Source organism: Triturus cristatus, chromosome 4_2 (assembly GCF_964204655.1).
Source record: "Triturus cristatus chromosome 4_2, aTriCri1.1, whole genome shotgun sequence".
In the NCBI taxonomy this organism is placed as follows: Eukaryota; Metazoa; Chordata; class Amphibia; order Caudata; family Salamandridae; genus Triturus; species Triturus cristatus.
In genome coordinates, this window is record NC_140586.1 from 48316375 (window position 1) to 48338709 (window position 22335).

The window sequence follows — 22335 nt, forward strand, 5'->3', positions numbered from 1 at the left end:
TGCTGTACTACATACAAAGAACGCAACCCTTCAGGAAGACTAAACAATTGTTCGTTTCCTTCTCTCCACCACATAAAGGCAACCCCATCTCTAAATCAGGGATAGCTAGGTGGATTGTAAAGTGCATACAAATTTGCTATCAAAAGGCAAAAAGAACATTATCTGTTCCGCCTAAAGCCCACTCTACAAGAAAGTTAGGGGCTTCTATGGCTTTTCTAGGGAACATACCCTTAGATGACATCTGCAAAGCAGCCACATGGTCAACACCGCACACCTTCACAAAACATTACTGTGTAGATGTGCATTCCAAGCAGCAAGCTAGGGTGGGCCAGGCTGTACTAAAGACACTTTTTCAAACCACTGCAACGGATACCGGTGGTCGCCACTAAGGTTGGGTACTGCTATATAATCTATGCTAAGTGTACAATCTGCAGCTCATATGCCTCGAACGGAATATGCTACTTACCACTATGCATCTGTTCTTGGCATGTAGAGCTGCAGAGTTGTACACGCCCACCCGCCTCCCCGGCTACCTGTATCCGTTCCAGTACATCTTATTTAGATACAACACACATGGGTTTCTCACTGTTATTACTACGCTCCATCATTTCCCTGTTGGCGAAAAACAATCTGAGGATGGAGCCGAAGCCCATGCGCAGTACGGACCGAAGGAGGAGTCACCGAACTCGTGACTTCCAAAGACTGTCCAAAGAACAAAAACAAACTGCAAACATCCGGGCCCAACACCAGATGGCGATCTATGCTAAGTGTACAACTCTGCAGCTCTACATGCCAAGAACAGATGCATACTGGTAAGTAGCATATTCCTTATTCAAACAGGCAGAAAAATAATTATGAATGTAGAATTACTAGTAGTAAGTGAGATGGGTGGAGACGCTAAACTTCATGTTTAAGTGGAGATTTACACTGAGATTTAGTGTATTCCCTCAAGGTGGACAGCGCCACCTAAACATAGGTCAATTTCTCACAAGACAGAGATATCTGTACGAAAACCTAACTTTGTGAGTAAGCCACATTGATTCTAGCCACTTGTAGTTTATATGTGAGAAAAGAAATGGGGTGACTATGCATCTGACTTCACAGTAGACATTTTGTTTGTAAAAGAAATAGGTACATAAGTGGGTGCTTTTTTTATATGGCATAGTTCAATGAAGGCATGGTTAAGATAAAATATACATTTTGCAAGATCGAGTCAATCCCACCAATAGGGACATGTGCTGTAAGTAGGACCGCACCTTTTGCATTTTATCTTCACTCACAGTTATGTGGGCAAATCAAGTGCAGTGTGAGTACACTTTTCCACTGTCCCCTGGAAAACGTTATTCAAAACCCACCCTATGGCAGGAGGCTTCAAGTGGTGAAGCAGCATGGACACACTGTGGTGCCCTTGAGAATATCACATCAGTTCTACTGCAACAAAAATTATTGAGAACACTGGTATCATTAAGTTTGGGATGCAGAAATAGCTCTAAATGCCTTTTTTTGTCTCCAGTGGTCCACTGAGAAATGGAGAATTACCACACGAATCTGAAATACCACATTTTATTCCAGAGGCAATACCCAATGTATGTAATCCTTTTGTACCTGGTAATTTCACAAGCTGGTGAAATGTTCAGAGAGGGTTATTTAAAATTAAGTACCGTATTCCTTGTAATTTCCGATTCAGCTCGAAACCCTGTTTCCAGACAAATCGGAAACTACACAGGAGTTACAAGGGGGAGGGGCTATATCAGAGACTGCCTGTGTAGAAGCCAAATCCTTTCAGACATTTCTGTTCCAGGCCTAAACGAATATATGTCATGAATAACCAAGTGCCTGCAGTAGAAGAGAGGCAGAACAGTAGACGTTCCCTATGCAGGAACAGCAGGGCCCTCTAATAAAGTTGGTGTTTGATGCCACAATAACCAGCCAGGAGATATAGCTGTGTACTTTGAAAACGAATCCATGCCAAAGTCGGCGGGTAAGCAAAGCTGTGACTTACGTTGCCACGCGCTTCATCTTACTTATGAGCTACAAACTGGGGACCACTGCATTGATCCTACGTTATGTAAAATTATATACTTCGCCATTTTATTTATCGGATTTTACTGCAGAGTTGTTATTTTCTATATTGCCGTAACGCATTCTTCAATCAAAACTTTAAAAAAAAATTCAAAACCCAAAAATTGGAAAATTACATGTGTGCCGTTTTCAGTTAGTATTTGCTTTTCGCAGAGCGAGTCGGCGAACCCATGATTCCACGTCTACCCCTTGATAACAGCACTAATATGCTGATAGCGCTGGTATCAAGGAGTTGCATTGAGTTTCCATCCATATCAGCCGAGAGCCTTGTCTGTGAAGTTGCTAAATTGCGTGTTTGCTGAAAGGATATTTGAGAACAGTTAGGCTGTCATTACCCGTGATTGCTGCATGCAGTACACGGACTACATATCTATGGTAACAAGCATTGGCCACGAAAGTCATCACGATCGCTGGGAAAGAGAAAGTGATTGCGATGATGCAGAAAGGCGTTCCTGAGTGCTGCTGGCTGGCCTAGCGCAAGGCGGCTGCGCGCAGGCACGCTCTAGTGCACGTAAGCGCTAGGCCAGCCAGCAGCACTTAAAAAACTCACATACAAAATGTCTCTCCGAGCAGCGCATGCGCGCTGACTCAGCGAGACCTAAAAAGGGAACTTCCAATTGGATAGTCATTCGAATCCCCAAAATAAAGTCTCCGAGGCAGTAGTGTCTGCCGAAATGCAATCTAGCCGTGGCCTCACAGTGTGCTCAAAAGGCCAGAAGTAATGAAGGATTAGTATCAAAACGATATAATGTGCCTACAGGAGACTTCGCAGACAACTGATAACTGCAGGCAAGATTATAATGCAATGTTTGCTCCGGCCCAACCATCTACAAAAGGAGGAACTCCCTCTGGCGGAGTGGTCACGCACATAAGCAAATGCCGGGTGGCAACTAATACTGCGCTCTATTGAAGCATTGATGACTTTGTATTAATTCAACTATATTTTAATCTGCTTGCAACAAATCTCAATTTAACAGTGGTCATTGAAAATGTATATGTCAACCCGCTATTGGTCATGAAATTGTATCCTAATAGTATTGTTTCAATAGAAAGGGATCAGTGGATGAGCCATCCAGAAGCTATGTGGGTACTGACAGGTGACTTCAACTCAAACCGGTTGCAGTGGACAAGCGCACCAATTTGGCAGAAATGAGGAATTCTTACAGTAAAAAGCAACAATGGCAAATTTGATACGGCGGTAGCACTAGCGGCTGCTCACCTGAATGACATAGGCCTTCTTAGCATCAATGGAAGAATCCTGCCTAACCAAGTGGCCTCATACACCCAAATTTCCCAAAATCAGATGTCAACCTTGTATTATATTGTGGTCTCAGAGCAACATTTCTCCAGTTAAAACCTTTAAAGGTGATGCATAAGGGGATCAGCGATCACACAGTCTTGAAGTGCCAGTTAGAATATGGAGGTAGCCTACAAAATTAGATTGAGACCACAGATGAGATGGGAGTGAGAAACTCAAATGGTGTCTTGGGAGGATGTTGAACGAGTTTAGTGGCACTGATAGTAGCTGGCACAAAGTGATTGAAGAATTGAAATGATCCTCGATTGGCCCAAAGTTCGCCCAGACATAAGAAAGTTTTCTATCAATAGTCCCCAAGGAGGTGAAGAACTTTACTAGAATCACCCTGTCTCAAATTAGGAAACAGTATGAGGAGAATGCACTGGGATCTCAAGCAACAATGGTAGGAGAATCAATGGTTAAAATTGTTTGAGACCTCAAAACGTTCAACCCCCTGTGCAATTTGGCTTCTTGTCCACCGATGACCGAGATCAAATAATACACCGCTCTATTGTAACATTACAGTAGCAACGTGGTCCAGCTATATAGCTACCTTTTATACTTACTGATCAAATGCACCGATTTCATCTAGCTGCCAAACTCTTGAAAATGGAATAACTCAGCACAAACGCAATGGCAAAATATACTGTTATAGTGCCGCTAAGACCACAGAACTGCCAACAAACAGCTTCCCCAACCTGCACTGCAGAGCATGTTGACGTCAGCACACAAGGCTTGCAACTGGGCACAAACGCAGTGGTGAAAAACACAATTATGGTGTCGCTAGCCCACAGCACTGTCAACAATCACTTCCTCAAACGACACTGCGCAGGGTGTGGACGTAAGCGCACAAAGACTTGCCGGGTACAGGGAAGATTTTATGGCAAGGCCCAGATACCAAAATTATGCACAATCTTTTAAAGCTTCATACATAGCAGCAAGAAAATACTAACAATACACTAGAACATTAGGAACATTTATCATCTCAGAACACGCAGCCATCTTCCTTTTGTGGCTGCTCATACATAGATAAGTACATTTCTGCTGTTCTTAATAGTGTATGAGAGATTTAAAAATAAAATGGTGATGAAAGGAAATTTTAATCTGAATGATTGGCTTGCGAGTTAAGGCCATGGATGGAGGAGAACTAAGTTTAAATTTAGGCAGGAAATAGTTGTAGCTTTATTTAAAGAATTAAAAGAATAATTATTTATTTATTGCCAGATTTTTTGAACTTTTACTTAAGTAGCGGTCAGTGGTTTCTTGTAGCGAGCGTTTATGTGTAGGAGAGACTTGTTTCGTAAAAACGGGATGACGGTTGTTATTTTTAAAAGTAGGAGCTTACCGGTTCTCATGCACATTCTGTCTGTGCATGTGGATTCGGGCGTAAGCCACAAGTGATGAGGTTGAGCGCGTGAGGTGGCTCTCGCTAAGAGACGGTGGTCTTAGTCACTGTGGTGCATGCCTTCTCTGCGAGGAACAGCATCACTGAGGTGGAGACGGGAGAGATGGCTCACGAAGAGGAGGAACAGTTAAGCTTGGAAAATTAGAGCATTTTGTTAAGTTGGTAATGAGCGCAATTATTTTGGTGCAGTTAGCGCGGCCATATTTTGGGAAAAGACGCGATCGCGTCGAACTGTTTTTTTCATTATAACATTGTTAGCTTATGTTTTTCAGTCAGCTGTGTGCGATGGTGGATTTTTATGTCAGCTGTTTTGACAGAAGTGGTGTCAGGAGTTGGTTGATAGATCGTAGCATTATTATAGATATTATATAGAGATTATATACACATTCTAATAGTTTGTAGTTATAGGTGTGGGTTGAATTATGACATGGAGCAGAATGAGGATTTAGGGTTTGAAGGTAGGACGAAACAGTATATGGATAAAATGTTCTGTGAACTAGCCATGTAAATGGATAATGAAATAGAAAGTTGTGTGATAAAGAGAATAAGGGAACATGGTGATAAGAAGAAGGTAGTTGAGGAGGAAAGAGTTTGGTCTACAGAAGAGGTAATAGCCAGTGGATCCCGGCTAGAGAGTTTGAAGGAAATACAAAAAAGAAAGCACAGGAATGTGCAGAAAGATAATAAATGATCTGGACATAGGGTATCAGAGAATGAACAGGCTGTAAAGGATAAAGGGGAAGCAATAAAGTCTAAGAAGAGAAGCCATCTTGCGGTGGCATGTGACAAGTCATCATCAAGTGGAGATGTCGAGCTTACATGCTCCTCCAGTTTTAAGGATTCTGATATGGAGGAGAGAGTGTATAAAAGGTGAAGGATGGATGGGGACAAAGATAAAGTGGGAGGCTGGAGATTTTGTAGATCCTCTTGGGTAGGAAATGTTTTATCCCCTGTTGATTCAGCATCCGTTGTCACCACAATGGATGCCAGCTGAGCATGTTGCATGTTATATAAGTTATTGGATTCTTAGAGAGATCCCAAAAGAGGTTTGAAGTCGACTTAGGTCAGTGTCTCCAAGACCAACCTTGCAATCTAAAGTTGCTTATACTCCTGAACTGGACCCAAAGATGTTGAGTTTTTCGTAATAAATCTGGGCAAGACCCGAAAGGGTTGGATAAAAGCCTTAAAGGGTGTCAGGACAGATTGTTGGACATTTTAGGGCCACTAACAAAGGTTTTTGATATGTGTGAGGAAGCTCACACGAACAATACAGGAGTTGATGTGGTTGAGTTGTGGCAATGGGTGGAAAAAGCAACTTTCTTGTTGGGTAATTCTAATGCAGGCTTGTGTACAGAACGGCGTAAAAGTATTTTGATGAAAATCGATCCCAAATTGGCAGAGTTAACCAACAAAGAGCTTGGGGTGTTATGTGAAGGAATGTTGTTTGGTGAGGAATTTGTCCGGGGCATGTCAAGATACGTAGGCACCTTCAATTCTTTACACAAAGCGCAGAAGGACACAAGAAAGGTTATTGGTACAGCAGGAAGAATGCGGGTTGATTCCCCAGCCGAGGTCAAGGAATAACACACAAGTCTTTTTCACGAAGGTTCAGACCCTATAGATATAATTATGGGTTAAAAATGGAGCAGAGTGGATTTCATCCACTAAGACAGAGAGGAAGATCACAAGGAGTTTGTAATGAGAGAAGAGGAAGAGGTACTTAAGGTGAATAGACCTCATGTCTACCCATGTAAAACTGGGCGGTAGACTAGCTCAGTTTTTGGCACGATGGAGAGAGCTCACTCGGGATCCTTGGCTTTAGAAACAGTTCAGGGTTATCAGATAGATTTTTTTAGGGGTTCCAAAGCAAAGGGAGTGCCCAAAGTTATTGAGGTTTTCAAAGGAGCAGGAGAATTTAGTGACTCTAGAAGTGAAAGCACTTGTGGAAAAAGGGGCAGTAGAGCGGGCAGAAGAGGTTCCAAGACGTTTTGTGAACAGCATTTTTTGGTCGAGAAAAAAGACAAAGGGATGAGACCAGTTATAACTCTATAGGAGTTAGATGTATAACGATTGGGTGTGTTACAACGATTTCAAAATACAAGGCATTCATATGTTAAGGGACTTGCTGAGGGAAAGATACTGGATGACGAGGTTGGACTTAAAAGGATGCATATTTGACGATTCCGGTGTGTGTAAAACAGAGATTATCTCCTATTCAGATGGAATGGCAGACGATAGAGATTCAAGAGTCTGCTGTTTGGGCTGACGGTGGCACCATGGTGCTTTACTAAAGTGATGCTGCCGATAGTGGCATGGCTGAAGTCCAGGGGTGTATGTCTGATTGTGCATCTGGGCGAAATTTTAAGAATGGCAGAGGAGGAGGTTATGGCGTTCGAACAGACAGAGTTGTCTGTGCGAATTCTGGAGGATTTGGGTTTCGTTGTAAACGGAGAGAAGTCCTGTTTGAAATCACAGCAGGAGATTGCGTTTTTAGGTTTCCAGATACAGACCTTGGACTGTGTTGAAATTGCCAATGGGTAAAGTGAAGAGGATTTGCAGAGAGTTGAAACGAGTGAGAGATGCAGATTGGATAACGCTGCGTCAATTAGCAAGGTTACTAGGTTTGCTTTTGGCATCAATACAGGCAATTTTTTCCGGCTCCCCATCATTACAGGGACCTCCAGAGGTTGCTGACATAACGTTTGAGAATGGGGACGAAGTTGTCCCAGAAGGTCAGAATGAATCCAGAGACTTTGGAAGAGTTGGAATGGTGGTTGATGAATACGGACACATGGAATGGGAGAGCAATATTTGGAGAGGTTCCAGAAGTGATAATAGAATCGGATGGGAGTATGTATGGATGGGGAGCAAGGTGTGGAGTATTGATATCTGTGGGACAGTGGTCAAAAGAGGAAAAGAAGATGCATATCAATTGTTTAGAGCTCCAAGCGGGTTCCTTTGCGTTAAAGAGGTTTTTGAAGGATCAGGCAAAGAGATTTGTACTGTTGAAAATAGACAATGTGTCTGCAGTACGTTATGTCAACAAGTTGGGGGGACTGCGCTCAAGAGGTCTAGCAGAGATGGCAAAAGAGTTTTGGAGGTTTTGTCTGGACGAGGAAATTATGGTGCAGGCACAACATATTCCAGGAAACTGCAATCTAGAGGCGGACTGGAATTCAAGGTTCCTGAGGGAAGCAAGCAATTGGATGCTGGACAGGGAGGTATTCAGGAGAATAGAGGATAGATGGGTTCCGCTGGAGGTGGACTTTTTTGCAGACAGGCTGAATGCTCAGTTGAGGAGGTTTCACAGTCGGAGACCAGACCCAGAAGTGATTGGGATAGATGCTTTTCTACAGGATGGGGGGGTATGCTTTTCCTCCTATTTCTATGATACAAAGATTATTAATGAAGATAAGAAGGGGGGGAGCAGAAGTGGTATTAATCCCTCAGTTTTGGCAATTTCAGGTGTGGTTCCCAGATGTGATGAATCTATTGATGAACGATCCAGTTCTGTTACCATGCTTTCTGCAGATTCTGATGGATGCCCAGGGAGAGTGTCACGAGATGGTAATAGCAGGTCAGTCGAGGCCGATAGATTGTTTGATTTCAGGAGAGTGTGGCAGGTGTCTGGATTATTGTAGGAGGCTTCAGAACTTATCAAGGTGTCCTGGGCGCCAGGTACTACAAATGCACACAGGTTGGTTTGGAGAAAGTGGTGTGGTTGGTGTACTGAGAGGGACGAGGATCCTATATCAGCTTCTGTAGTTGAGGTGGTGAATTATTTGTCAAGTTTATTCGGGAAAGGTCTGGTGTATAATACCGTGAATCTAAGTAGGTCTGCAATATCAGCAAGGTATGAGTTAGTGGATGGAGTACCAATTGGTCAACATGCTTAGGTTAAAAGAGTTATTAAAAGTGTACATATGGAGTTACCTCCTAGAGCAAATATATATTTCTTTGGAATGTTACTAAGGTTCTCAGGAGGATAGAGTTGGGGACAAAATAATGGTTTGAAATTGAAGTTATTATCTTGGAAGATGGCAATGTTACTATGTCTGGTGTCTTTCAAAAGAGTCTCGGATATTAGAGCAGTGGAGGTAACTTGCAGAAGTTAGCAACCTGAGCGTGCGTGTTTTGAGTTACATAAAAGGACTTAGACTATGTTCAAGACAATTTTTTACCCAAACATGGAAGGACATGATAATTTGTGTGTAGTGCGTTATTTAAAGGAATGTGAAAGAAGAACTGAAAATTTGAGGGGAAAAGAATGCTCACAACTTTTGATTTCTTTTAGGAAGCATGTTAAGCCAGTGTCCATACCTACTTTAGCGAGGTGGCTTAAGGAAGTGATTAAAGTAGTAGGAATTGATATAAGTGTATTTGGAGCACATTCAGCAAGAGGGGCTATGGCTAGTAGGGCTTATTGATGGGATCCAGTTTGAGTGGTATAATGAAAGATGCAGATTGGCCTAATGATTCGACTTTTATTTTATTTTTTATTTTAACCCTGCTGCGCAGAGAGTTTTGGATGAACTTTGAAGATGCAGAATATTGGCCTCCAGGTCTTGCCATAAAATGCAGATTTTCCACAATTTTAATGGGAAGAAAATCATGATTTTATTAAAGGCACGGAAGCTAATATCTCTCCCATGTATACCCAAGCCTTCTGAAGTTTTTATTTAGAATTTTGTATTTTTATGCAGGTCAAAATTAAGAAGATGGATTTAAGGAGGAATAACGAGTTTTATTCAAGTGTTCTACGGTTGTATTGCAAGTTGCAGAAAGATGACCTTCAGACTAAATTTGTAGCAAAAAAAGAAGAAAGAGGCTGCGTGTTCTGAGATTATAGGCATGTTCTTAATGTTCTAGAGTATAGCTAGTATTCTAATTCTTTGTCTCTAGTTGCTGCTGTGTATGAAGCAATAAAAGATTATGCATAATATTAGCCTCTGTGTCTTTAATAAAATCATGATTTTCTTCCCATTAAATCTGTGGAAAATCTGCATTGTACACCCAATAAGGCGGCACTCACAGACATGACGAACACACGCCCAACACGTGACAATGCACAATATCACGTAACGTAAACACACCAGGAGCATTCAATGCCGCATTCCAATTGCTAATACTCCTTTCAGATAATGCTGTGGAATGGTTAACAAGAAGAAGGCACTGTTCCACGTTACATGTCAATATCCAAAGGATGCTAGTTTTAAAAAATGCAATTTCAAACTGCCAACGGATGCACCGATAACATCAATGAGTAGAAATTTGAATCCTCTTTCAGTAAACAAGTTGCTGTAATCCTAGTGTTCAATTCCTCCTGAAGCCAGAGACAACACTTTCTCATCAGGTACACGAAAGGCAGTCTCTGAGAAGACAAATCCAAAGCTGTTCTGTATTTCCCAAAAATAATGAAAATCCACCAAAAAGCACTGTAAGTTCTTATCTGGTATTACAACTGCTCCCAGCTTGTCGCCAAATTTGTTAATTCAGAAACTATATGATTTAAACGTAGATTTATTCAAAGTTGAAACACCAATACACAGCTTACAAGACACGTCCTGTCCAGGTCTCCTCACTCCAGCAACTGTCCTCCCCAAGTACCACGGAACTGAACTTGGAACATGCATGGAATGGAAGAGAACCTACAAAAGTAAACACTACTTAACACTATATGTAATTATAAAATATACATAATTACCAAACTATAACAATACATAATAAAAGAGAATAGATAAATAATATAAATAACATTAGGGTCAAATTCACAACGTCCACCCCATCCACCCTCCTGCTGTCCCCTCCCAACAGACTTGCAAAGCCAATAACTTGCCCATAGAGGTGTGACCTATTTACTTTGCCAATGCTTGTTTACTTTAATGTCTTCTTTACACATGGTAGTCGGATGCCAGTTGGCCTGTTCAGCAGAACAAAATTCTCACTCAAATCTGCCTCTCAGTCAGGCACTTTCCTAAATAAGACATCATGTGGTGTCTGCTTTCTCATTCCCAAACTGCAAAGGAGTAATTATGCTGAATATCCCATACATGTGAATTACTTGCTTGCGCGTGAGCACACTGTGCTCAGGAGCAACCTATTCAGACTGATTTTCGAATACGATTTATATGCTGGAATTTGTTAAATCAATTGCTGAAGTCATACCGGACAACACAAGACTAATCACATCACTGTTAACACCAAAACATAACACATATCGTTGATGGAACCATGTCATAGAGGTTCTTTGTGAGTGGTATTTCCGAGCCAGGCCCCGAGAGAGCGGAGCTGTGAAATTGTCTGCACATACAGAGCCAACATGAATAGTGCCCGCTTGATATGGTCTGTAAAACATAGCTAAGTTGATGGACAGGTCTGACAGTGAAAATTTGGGAGCTGTGGTTTGGTGATCCAGGCTGCGACTGCAGTGGTGTATGAGGAAACTTGAGGTTATAAGAGCGTATCTGAAAATGTAGGGGTATATGTGGGAGGACAATGAGTGGATGGTGCACAATAATGGTTTTCTAAGATGTTTGAGGCCATCTGTATGTGGTGTTTTGCGTTATCGTTGGATCAATGTAGAGAGATCTACAAGGGCAATCTTAAGTGGTCTGTGAAGGATGTTAGGGGGCTCTAGAGACCGCTTGGGGGTGGTCTGTGATGTGGCTAAGAATGGTCTGTAGGGGCATGTACTGTTCAGAGAGTTATTGGTATGATATAGCTGCAGATCTGTTGGGGGCATTGTCCACAATCTGTAGGTGGAATATATTGGATTAACTTGGGTTGTTCTGAGGGCGGATCATATGGAATGCTCAAAGGTGGTCCTGAAATGTAGGCTTTTATACAACATGTTGGAAAGGCCTATTGGAGGCATGTTGGGGGTGTCAGAAAGAAGTGCTCGGGGTAGGTAGTGGGTTGCAGACTTTTGGAGCGGTCTGTGAGAGATGGCGATTTTAGTTTCCTAGGAAAAACTATGTAGCCGACAACGTTCAAAATATGTAGAGGGATTTTGGGTTGGGGATGCTTTTTCGAGATTTGTTAAGAAGTTCTGGATGGTAAAATGTGATGTTTCATGTGGTCTTTGGAAAGACATATGGAGCTCTACAAGGCCATTCACATGTCTGTGAGGCATGTTTTGGGAGTCTGTTGTGATTTCAAAGGGTGTTTGGGATCTTTCTAAACAGTCTGGGCTAGTCAGTGGGGTTTGCTTGGTAATCTCAGAAGATGGTCTTGAGAGGTGGTAATCTGTAGGAGATGCTTGGGGTGGCTGTTCGGAGGAAGTATTGCTCTCAAACAGACCTCTTCGTGCACCCCAATGGTTGATCTTTCGTGGTGGTGTGATGGATTGAAGAGGTCTGAAATGGCTGGTTTTGTTCAGAGTGATCTATATGGAATATTTGCAGGTCTGCTGGGGGCATCTTGGGTGTCTGTTGGCAGATTATGTAGGGAGAGAGGAGGTCTGTATAAAATGTTTGAAGGTAGTCCTCACAAGTTATATATATATATATATTCCAACTTAACCCATCCATGAATAAGGACAAGCTCTGACAACACAAGATGCCAGTATATAAATCACCGAGTTTTAATCCACGATTTTAGCCAACATGACTTGTTTCGGCCGAGGCACCGGCCTTTGTCACACATAATGGGCACCATATTGAGATCACCTTTTATAGTATAAGCAGGTAACGTGGTACATGAAAGAAAAGAAAACTAAATGCAACATTGTATAAAATTATAGACATTTCAACTTTCTAACAAAGTTCATGTAAACCCAACTCTTTCTGGCTACCACAATTCCTGCTTCCTAATACGTGCTCTGTATGTGTGTATATATATATATAAAAATGTTAAAGCGGCAGACCGAGCCGCGAAGACTGCACCACCAACTACACTATTGGGACCATGGAGACATGCCACAGGAAGTCTCCAACTGGTGCAAGCGGCGAAGGTTTTTCTAACACGCAATGCGGATTTCCTTCACAGAAGCCCACTGTGGGTATGACAATTTCGTAATTACAAATGAAAAGCGGGACCTACTTAAGGTATAATGACATTGACAAGGGGGCGCATTACCTACTATAGGAAGCACATAACTACTAATACCAGCATGCAACACCAGCTGCAATCATCTGCTGCCCACTGGAGGGCGTATTAAAGAGCGTGCTGTTCAAGCCTCCCTGTTTGCCTGCTTCGTCATTTTTGAATTGCCTGTGATCAAGGAGCAACCAGGCTCCGAAACGCGTAAGGCTGAAGCTGAATGATTCTGAAAGAAAGAAAACGCTGTGTGCCGTCAATACGCTGCCTGCGAGTGCGTCTTCAAACTGGAGGTCCTTTGAAATAAAAAAAAAAAATATATATATATATATATATATATATATATATATATATATATATATAGAGAGAGAGAGAGAGAGAGAGAGAGAGAGAGAGAGAGAGAGAGAGAGAGAGCGAGCGAGAGAGAGAGAGAGAGAGAGAGAGAGAGAGAGAGAGAGAGAGAGAGAAAGAGAGCGAGAGAGAGCGCAAGAGAGAGAGAGAGCAAGAGAGAGAGAGAGCAAGAGAGAGAGAGAGAGCAAGAGAGAATGAAAGAGAGAGAGAGAGATAGCCAGCTACTTCTGTCATCTATAACAACAGTACGGCACTCTGGGCCAAACTTCAAATTGCATTTATTTCAATATTTACAGCGCACTCTGCAGATTACGATGACGGCATCAGACGCATTTCGTCTTGTTTAGCTTGTTTCATGACACTGTGAAAAAGGCTGACCAAGCCTAAATGCATCGGATGCCGTCATAGTGAGCCGCAGAGTGCGCAATAAACATGGAAATAAATGCAATTTGACGTTTCGCCTATAGTGACGTTCTGTTGTTATAGGCAAAGGAAGAAGTCAAATGTTAGTACGCCCTGACGTTTCACGTGCACCCCAATGATCAGGTTGCAAGCCAGCTGTAGGCGGAGAGATGGAGAGATATATATATATATATATATATATATATATCCTCACACGTACAATCCGGCGAAATCCCTTTCAGGTATAACGAAGGAATCACACAGGAGCCGTGGCCTCTATTTTTAGTGCAGATTTATTGCAGACACAAACGTCCGACGCGTTTCGGAGTAGGACACTCCTTCGTCACGGGCAAACTTTGTGCATTTCAACTTTGTTAATAAAGTAAATCAACATGTCACGTGATATAATAAACATAAACAAAATACTTTACATATTGCAATTCATATGAGTATTTACAATTTTTTGAAGTTAATTCAAGGTAATTTCGTATAAATGGTAAGTATAATGACTAGCATGTCAAGAACAGTATATTCAAATGATTAAGAAAATCCACAGTTTACAGATAGCACGCGCAAAACGCGTGTACGGATAACAAGTACCAAAGAATTCATTTATCAAAAAATACCCTCCGTGTATCCCTCCCTTGTGGGAAAAAGTGCTCAATTCTGGTCGACAAAATAACGGTAGAGATTAACCTACCGCATTAATAAATTCATGTCGGCCGTTTTTTGGACTCGAACTCATCATGTTAAAAAGTAAGACAATGGTGTATTAGTCCATAGTGCTATGGGAGTATTTTCTCTTATCGTCCCAAAATATATGGTGCAGACAGACTTGGAATGCCGAATGAAACGCCCCAGTGGGCATGCTATAGTCAGAAACCATTGAATAATGGCAACACATGGTCTTCATCACTATCAAAGAGTAGGTCCAAAAGTTATAAAGAACAAGAGGGTTATAAGACTCTTCCACGCTAATTAAATCAATTCAATACTGCCTCAGTGGGCGAAATCATAATGAACGGATTTCCTTTAGGTATTGCCCATGTGGGCAAACTGTTCAGAGGGTAGCCAATTCATCTACTTCTCCAAGCATCTGTTACCTTAAAAAGAGACAGAATGTCTATTAAAAATCTTCATATTGTTACATGAAATTATTAAAAGATACACAAAATTTCTAAAAAACGGCAAGCAGAAACAGCAGCAGGTATGCACAAACTTATTGTACCAGATATATTTTAGTATAGATGCACTGACAGCTCCTCATCCATATTCAACCCATGAGGCATCATGGTATTGAATCTAATTATAAATTTGGATTCCAATTTCCTGAGTTCTAACAATCTATTGCCACCTCTTGTATTAGGAAAAACACAATCGATTGCGGCAAATTTGACAAGACTGGCATTGCTGTTGTGATTATCCTGAAAATGCCGGGCTACTGGATAAGTTTTATCATTTTTGTTGATAGCTCTCAAGTGCTCCAACACTCTTTTCTTTCCTGAATGGATGGTGCTACCTATGTAGTATTTCGAACAAGGACATTTGAGAATATACACCACAAATTCCGTATTACAGTTTAAGTGTTTTTGTATAACCCAAGGGGCCTCATTATTATTGAATTTTACTGATTTAATGCTACAACTGTATTTACAAGCCTTACATTGGTTACATGTAAAAAACCCCTTAACCGCATTCTCTTTTTTAGGATGACTATCAGCGACAGCCCGGCAAGAGGTCGTGGAAGAGGAGGAAGAGGAGGCAGAAAGCTAAACTATTCCATGCAATCAGACAGCCCAGTGGGAACAAGAACAAGGGGCAGGTTCGCCAAGAAAACATGAAAACACGAACCGTGGTAAACCTTTCTAATTACAAATTAAGTAATGTTGAATTAGATGTTTTAATGTTAGGCCTATCATTTTGCCCTACATCTAGATTCAATTACACAGAAAGTAGGATTGATTTATTTCATTACATAAGAAAATTAAAACTGAAGAAATGGTTCTCAAATAAGCCCAAAAAACAGCCTATTGAAAAAACCAATGTACAATTGGATGTTCAAATAAAGGACATAGAGACTTTCCAAGTGGCTCAAGAACTGGCAGGAATAGTGGATACGGCTCTTCCTGTAGATATGATGGCGGACACTCCGTTTAAACCTAAATCTGTGTTTCTACCCCAAATTAACTGTGAAGCAATAAATTGTTTTGAGAAAGGGATGGTTAATGAACTAAAAAAATTGAAAAACCATAAAAAATATCAAAGAACAAACTTAAATCCTCACCAACTCAAAGCATTGAATGCACTGGAATCAAACCATGACTTTGTCATAAAGCAGAGTGACAAAGGGGGAAATGTGGTCATTTGGCCTGTGGACATGTATAAACAAGAAGGATTGTCACAATTGTCTGACACTAGTAGGTACTGTCAAACTACTAGATTAATTTATAATCAAGCAATGTCTACAGTGGCAAATCAAATCACTGAGTGGAAAGATGCATGCATGATAAGCGCAGATGAATTTTCTTATTTGGCATGCAAACACCCCAAACTACCAGTATTATATTTGTTACCAAAGTTGCACAAGAATGCTCAACGGCCACCAGGGAGGCCTATTGTCTCTTCATGTGGGAGTGCGTTGGAAAATACTTCCAAATATGTGGACTACTTCCTCCAACCGATGGTTCAATCCCTACCTTCCTATGTCCGTGATACTAGTGACTTCCTTAAGCATATTTCTGGCATGGAATGGTCTTCAGAGTATCTCATGTTAGGACTAGATGTTTGCAGTCTTTATACTAGTATTCCGCAAACTTTAGGCCTGGAAACATGCAAGCATTTTCTCTATAGTAGACCAGCAAGCTTTTTACATCATACAGAGATGTTGCTCAAAATGATTGAAATGTGTTTGAATAATAATTTTTTCCTTTTTGACAAGAACATCTATAGGCAGATCCAGGGGACGGCTATGGGAACCTGCTTCGCCCCCAGCTTTGCAGGTCTCTACCTGGGCTGGTGGGAGGAGCAGGTGGTCCACAACATCGAACTCTTCAAGAACCATGCCGTCCTCTGGCTACGCTACATAGATGATATTTTTTGTGTGTGGAGTGGCACTGAGGCACAAGCCATAGAATTTGTAGAGACCCTTAATACTAACGAAATGAATCTCCAATTCACACACCAAGTTAGTAAAGACACCATGGTATTCTTGGACCTCAAACTTGAGATTAAAAATAACACCATAGAAAGTTCCTTATTCAGAAAGACTACGGCGGGCAACAGTCTACTTCACGCGGACAGTTGCCATCCACATAACCTTATACAAAGCATACCCTTTGGGGAGCTATTGCGGGCACGCAGAAATTGCAGTACCATCAGTAATTTTGAAAAGGAGAAATCCATTATGCAAGAAAGTTTTTTGGCACGTGGTTATAGTGCTAAAACAGTGAAAAAGGCGATTAATAAAGTTGAAGCTCTCAATCGCCAGGAACTTCTTTTCCCTACGGAAACTGTTCCAATTATCAAGCTTAAAGAAACTGTAAGGTTTATCACTACCTACAGCACCCATGCTTGGGAGGTAAGGAGGAGCTTAAAAAAGTTTTGGGAAGTGCTGAAAAATGATAAGGATTTAAAAGATTATATAGGTGATCATCCATCTCTCACTTTCCGTAAACCTAAATCATTAAGAGACCAATTATGCAATAACATGATCCCCAATCCTAAAAAAGAGAATGCGGTTAAGGGGTTTTTTACATGTAACCAATGTAAGGCTTGTAAATACAGTTGTAGCATTAAATCAGTAAAATTCAATAATAATGAGGGCCCTTGGGTTATACAAAAACACTTAAACTGTAATACGGAATTTGTGGTGTATATTCTCAAATGTCCTTGTTCGAAATACTACATAGGTAGCACCATCCATTCAGGAAAGAAAAGAGTGTTGGAGCACTTGAGAGCTATCAACAAAAATGATAAAACTTATCCAGTAGCCCGGCATTTTCAGGATAATCACAACAGCAATGCCAGTCTTGTCAAATTTGCCGCAATCGATTGTGTTTTTCCTAATACAAGAGGTGGCAATAGATTGTTAGAACTCAGGAAATTGGAATCCAAATTTATAATTAGATTCAATACCATGATGCCTCATGGGTTGAATATGGATGAGGAGCTGTCAGTGCATCTATACTAAAATATATCTGGTACAATAAGTTTGTGCATACCTGCTGCTGTTTCTGCTTGCCGTTTTTTAGAAATTTTGTGTATCTTTTAATAATTTCATGTAACAATATGAAGATTTTTAATAGACATTCTGTCTCTTTTTAAGGTAACAGATGCTTGGAGAAGTAGATGAATTGGCTACCCTCTGAACAGTTTGCCCACATGGGCAATACCTAAAGGAAATCCGTTCATTATGATTTCGCCCACTGAGGCAGTATTGAATTGATTTAATTAGCGTGGAAGAGTCTTATAACCCTCTTGTTCTTTATAACTTTTGGACCTACTCTTTGATAGTGATGAAGACCATGTGTTGCCATTATTCAATGGTTTCTGACTATAGCATGCCCACTGGGGCGTTTCATTCGGCATTCCAAGTCTGTCTGCACCATATATTTTGGGACGATAAGAGAAAATACTCCCATAGCACTATGGACTAATACACCATTGTCTTACTTTTTAACATGATGAGTTCGAGTCCAAAAAACGGCCGACATGAATTTATTAATGCGGTAGGTTAATCTCTACCGTTATTTTGTCGACCAGAATTGAGCACTTTTTCCCACAAGGGAGGGATACACGGAGGGTATTTTTTGATAAATGAATTCTTTGGTACTTGTTATCCGTACACGCGTTTTGCGCGTGCTATCTGTAAACTGTGGATTTTCTTAATCATTTGAATATACTGTTCTTGACATGCTAGTCATTATACTTACCATTTATACGAAATTACCTTGAATTAACTTCAAAAAATTGTAAATACTCATATGAATTGCAATATGTAAAGTATTTTGTTTATGTTTATTATATCACGTGACATGTTGATTTACTTTATTAACAAAGTTGAAATGCACAAAGTTTGCCCGTGACGAAGGAGTGTCCTACTCCGAAACGCGTCGGACGTTTGTGTCTGCAATAAATCTGCACTAAAAATAGAGGCCACGGCTCCTGTGTGATTCCTTCGTTATACCTGAAAGGGATTTCGCCGGATTGTACGTGTGAGAATTTTGGGGGTGGCTACCCCAGCCGTGAGCCCGCCGGAATAGAGGCTTGGGAACAGCTACAAACTCTGTGTTTATGTCGTAAAAAAAACCCTTGCCCACACGAAGGACACCGCCTGAAACACAGCGGCAGGAGGAGTGCCTACCTAGAACACCAATCGAGCTGCGAGGAAGGGAAGCAGGGAGCTGCGTTCTCGGATATCGGACCTGACTGGTGAGTCGAAGTGACACTCCATTGAAGTTGCTATCTAGGCGGAAGGGAGATCGTGGTAATCGGCATTCGTGCGTGGGTGTTTGACATTACTCACAGCGCAATATAAAAGTGCAATCCGAAAAGTTTATCGGAAACTACGTGTGTATGGTACACCGTAAAAACAATGGCGGACACTAGAAACAGCAAGCGCAAAGCAGCAGCGGTGCAACTATTTGACAAAACGGCCCGCACTGAGGAGGGTGGACAGAAAATCATTCCCGCCCCCATTGTGATAAAAGATAAAAGAAAACTGTGGGACTCGCTGTGGAAAGTACTTAAAAAAGAACAGTCCAAATGGTGGGAAGCAACAGCTTTGCAACACTACGTGGACTGTAATCGTATACCTCGGGGGTTACGTATATTTATAACCCCAACACTTCAACAGCCTGATCCGGAACTGTTATCGGAGTGGATGGAAAATAATCATTTATGCTCCTTGAACATGTTGAAGATACTAATCAAATTTGCCGAAAAAGAAAGTATCAAACTAACTCTAGAAAGTGAAGAAATAATTGTGACATTGAAAGAGTTATTGAGCGAAGAAGAATTTGAAACGGAAATGGAGAAAATGAATAAGAGACTGGGAAAACTAGAGGATGAAATCAAAATGAAAAAATTATCCAAATTCGAGAGAGACGAAATTGATTACAACAATGGCCAGATACTAACTTTTGGCAAGAAGTTCGAGAAATTAAGAAATGAACAGACCAACCAAGCCAAACAAATTGTAAAAATAACACAAGGAGCAGAAGGAGGAGATGGACCAACGACATTGAGCAGTGGAGTATCTGAAAAAATGGAACAAATCTTGAAATGCGAGTCAGAAACAACCACTAATGTACAAGAAAATGCAGCAGAGGCACTAAAAGCCCGATTTTTAAAGGAGTACGAGTTGCTGACAATAGACAAATCAAATACGATGACTATCAGCGACAGCCCGGCAAGAGGTCGTGGAAGAGGAGGAAGAGGAGGCAGAAAGCTAAACTATTCCATGCAATCAGACAGCCCAGTGGGAACAAGAACAAGGGGCAGGTTCGCCAAGAAAACATGAAAACACGAACCGTGGTAAACCTTTCTAATTACAAATTAAGTAATGTTGAATTAGATGTTTTAATGTTAGGCCTATCATTTTGCCCTACATCTAGATTCAATTACACAGAAAGTAGGATTGATTTATTTCATTACATAAGAAAATTAAAACTGAAGAAATGGTTCTCAAATAAGCCCAAAAAACAGCCTATTGAAAAAACCAATGTACAATTGGATGTTCAAATAAAGGACATAGAGACTTTCCAAGTGGCTCAAGAACTGGCAGGAATAGTGGATACGGCTCTTCCTGTAGATATGATGGCGGACACTCCGTTTAAACCTAAATCTGTGTTTCTACCCCAAATTAACTGTGAAGCAATAAATTGTTTTGAGAAAGGGATGGTTAATGAACTAAAAAAATTGAAAAACCATAAAAAATATCAAAGAACAAACTTAAATCCTCACCAACTCAAAGCATTGAATGCACTGGAATCAAACCATGACTTTGTCATAAAGCAGAGTGACAAAGGGGGAAATGTGGTCATTTGGCCTGTGGACATGTATAAACAAGAAGGATTGTCACAATTGTCTGACACTAGTAGGTACTGTCAAACTACTAGATTAATTTATAATCAAGCAATGTCTACAGTGGCAAATCAAATCACTGAGTGGAAAGATGCATGCATGATAAGCGCAGATGAATTTTCTTATTTGGCATGCAAACACCCCAAACTACCAGTATTATATTTGTTACCAAAGTTGCACAAGAATGCTCAACGGCCACCAGGGAGGCCTATTGTCTCTTCATGTGGGAGTGCGTTGGAAAATACTTCCAAATATGTGGACTACTTCCTCCAACCGATGGTTCAATCCCTACCTTCCTATGTCCGTGATACTAGTGACTTCCTTAAGCATATTTCTGGCATGGAATGGTCTTCAGAGTATCTCATGTTAGGACTAGATGTTTGCAGTCTTTATACTAGTATTCCGCAAACTTTAGGCCTGGAAACATGCAAGCATTTTCTCTATAGTAGACCAGCAAGCTTTTTACATCATACAGAGATGTTGCTCAAAATGATTGAAATGTGTTTGAATAATAATTTTTTCCTTTTTGACAAGAACATCTATAGGCAGATCCAGGGGACGGCTATGGGAACCTGCTTCGCCCCCAGCTTTGCAGGTCTCTACCTGGGCTGGTGGGAGGAGCAGGTGGTCCACAACATCGAACTCTTCAAGAACCATGCCGTCCTCTGGCTACGCTACATAGATGATATTTTTTGTGTGTGGAGTGGCACTGAGGCACAAGCCATAGAATTTGTAGAGACCCTTAATACTAACGAAATGAATCTCCAATTCACACACCAAGTTAGTAAAGACACCATGGTATTCTTGGACCTCAAACTTGAGATTAAAAATAACACCATAGAAAGTTCCTTATTCAGAAAGACTACGGCGGGCAACAGTCTACTTCACGCGGACAGTTGCCATCCACATAACCTTATACAAAGCATACCCTTTGGGGAGCTATTGCGGGCACGCAGAAATTGCAGTACCATCAGTAATTTTGAAAAGGAGAAATCCATTATGCAAGAACGTTTTTTGGCACGTGGTTATAGTGCTAAAACAGTGAAAAAGGCGATTAATAAAGTTGAAGCTCTCAATCGCCAGGAACTTCTTTTCCCTACGGAAACTGTTCCAATTATCAAGCCTAAAGAAACTGTAAGGTTTATCACTACCTACAGCACCCATGCTTGGGAGGTAAGGAGGAGCTTAAAAAAGTTTTGGGAAGTGCTGAAAAATGATAAGGATTTAAAAGATTATATAGGTGATCATCCATCTCTCACTTTCCGTAAACCTAAATCATTAAGAGACCAATTATGCAATAACATGATCCCCAATCCTAAAAAAGAGAATGCGGTTAAGGGGTTTTTTACATGTAACCAATGTAAGGCTTGTAAATACAGTTGTAGCATTAAATCAGTAAAATTCAATAATAATGAGGCCCCTTGGGTTATACAAAAACACTTAAACTGTAATACGGAATTTGTGGTGTATATTCTCAAATGTCCTTGTTCGAAATACTACATAGGTAGCACCATCCATTCAGGAAAGAAAAGAGTGTTGGAGCACTTGAGAGCTATCAACAAAAATGATAAAACTTATCCAGTAGCCCGGCATTTTCAGGATAATCACAACAGCAATGCCAGTCTTGTCAAATTTGCCGCAATCGATTGTGTTTTTCCTAATACAAGAGGTGGCAATA

The 22335-nt window shown here is 40.9% G+C and overlaps 2 protein-coding genes across 3 annotated transcripts in view; one reads left to right on the top strand and one right to left on the bottom strand.

The window, feature by feature from the left end:
• The window catches only part of PRKAG1 (protein kinase AMP-activated non-catalytic subunit gamma 1), a 268130-nt gene that overhangs the window by 243350 nt on the left and 2445 nt on the right, over positions 1 to 22335 (bottom strand). The window lies entirely within an intron of this gene.
• Positions 1 to 22335, top strand: part of LOC146832932 (uncharacterized) — an 84443-nt gene that overhangs the window by 22069 nt on the left and 40039 nt on the right. For both annotated transcript variants that reach the window (XM_085600415.1, XM_085600413.1), the window contains exons 2-3: positions 15283 to 15429; positions 17899 to 20108. In XM_085600415.1, the coding sequence (XP_085456541.1) occupies positions 19168 to 20094 (927 nt within the window). In that variant the 5' untranslated portion in view covers positions 15283 to 15429; positions 17899 to 19167 and the 3' untranslated portion in view covers positions 20095 to 20108. The remainder of the gene's footprint in view (positions 1 to 15282; positions 15430 to 17898; positions 20109 to 22335) is intronic.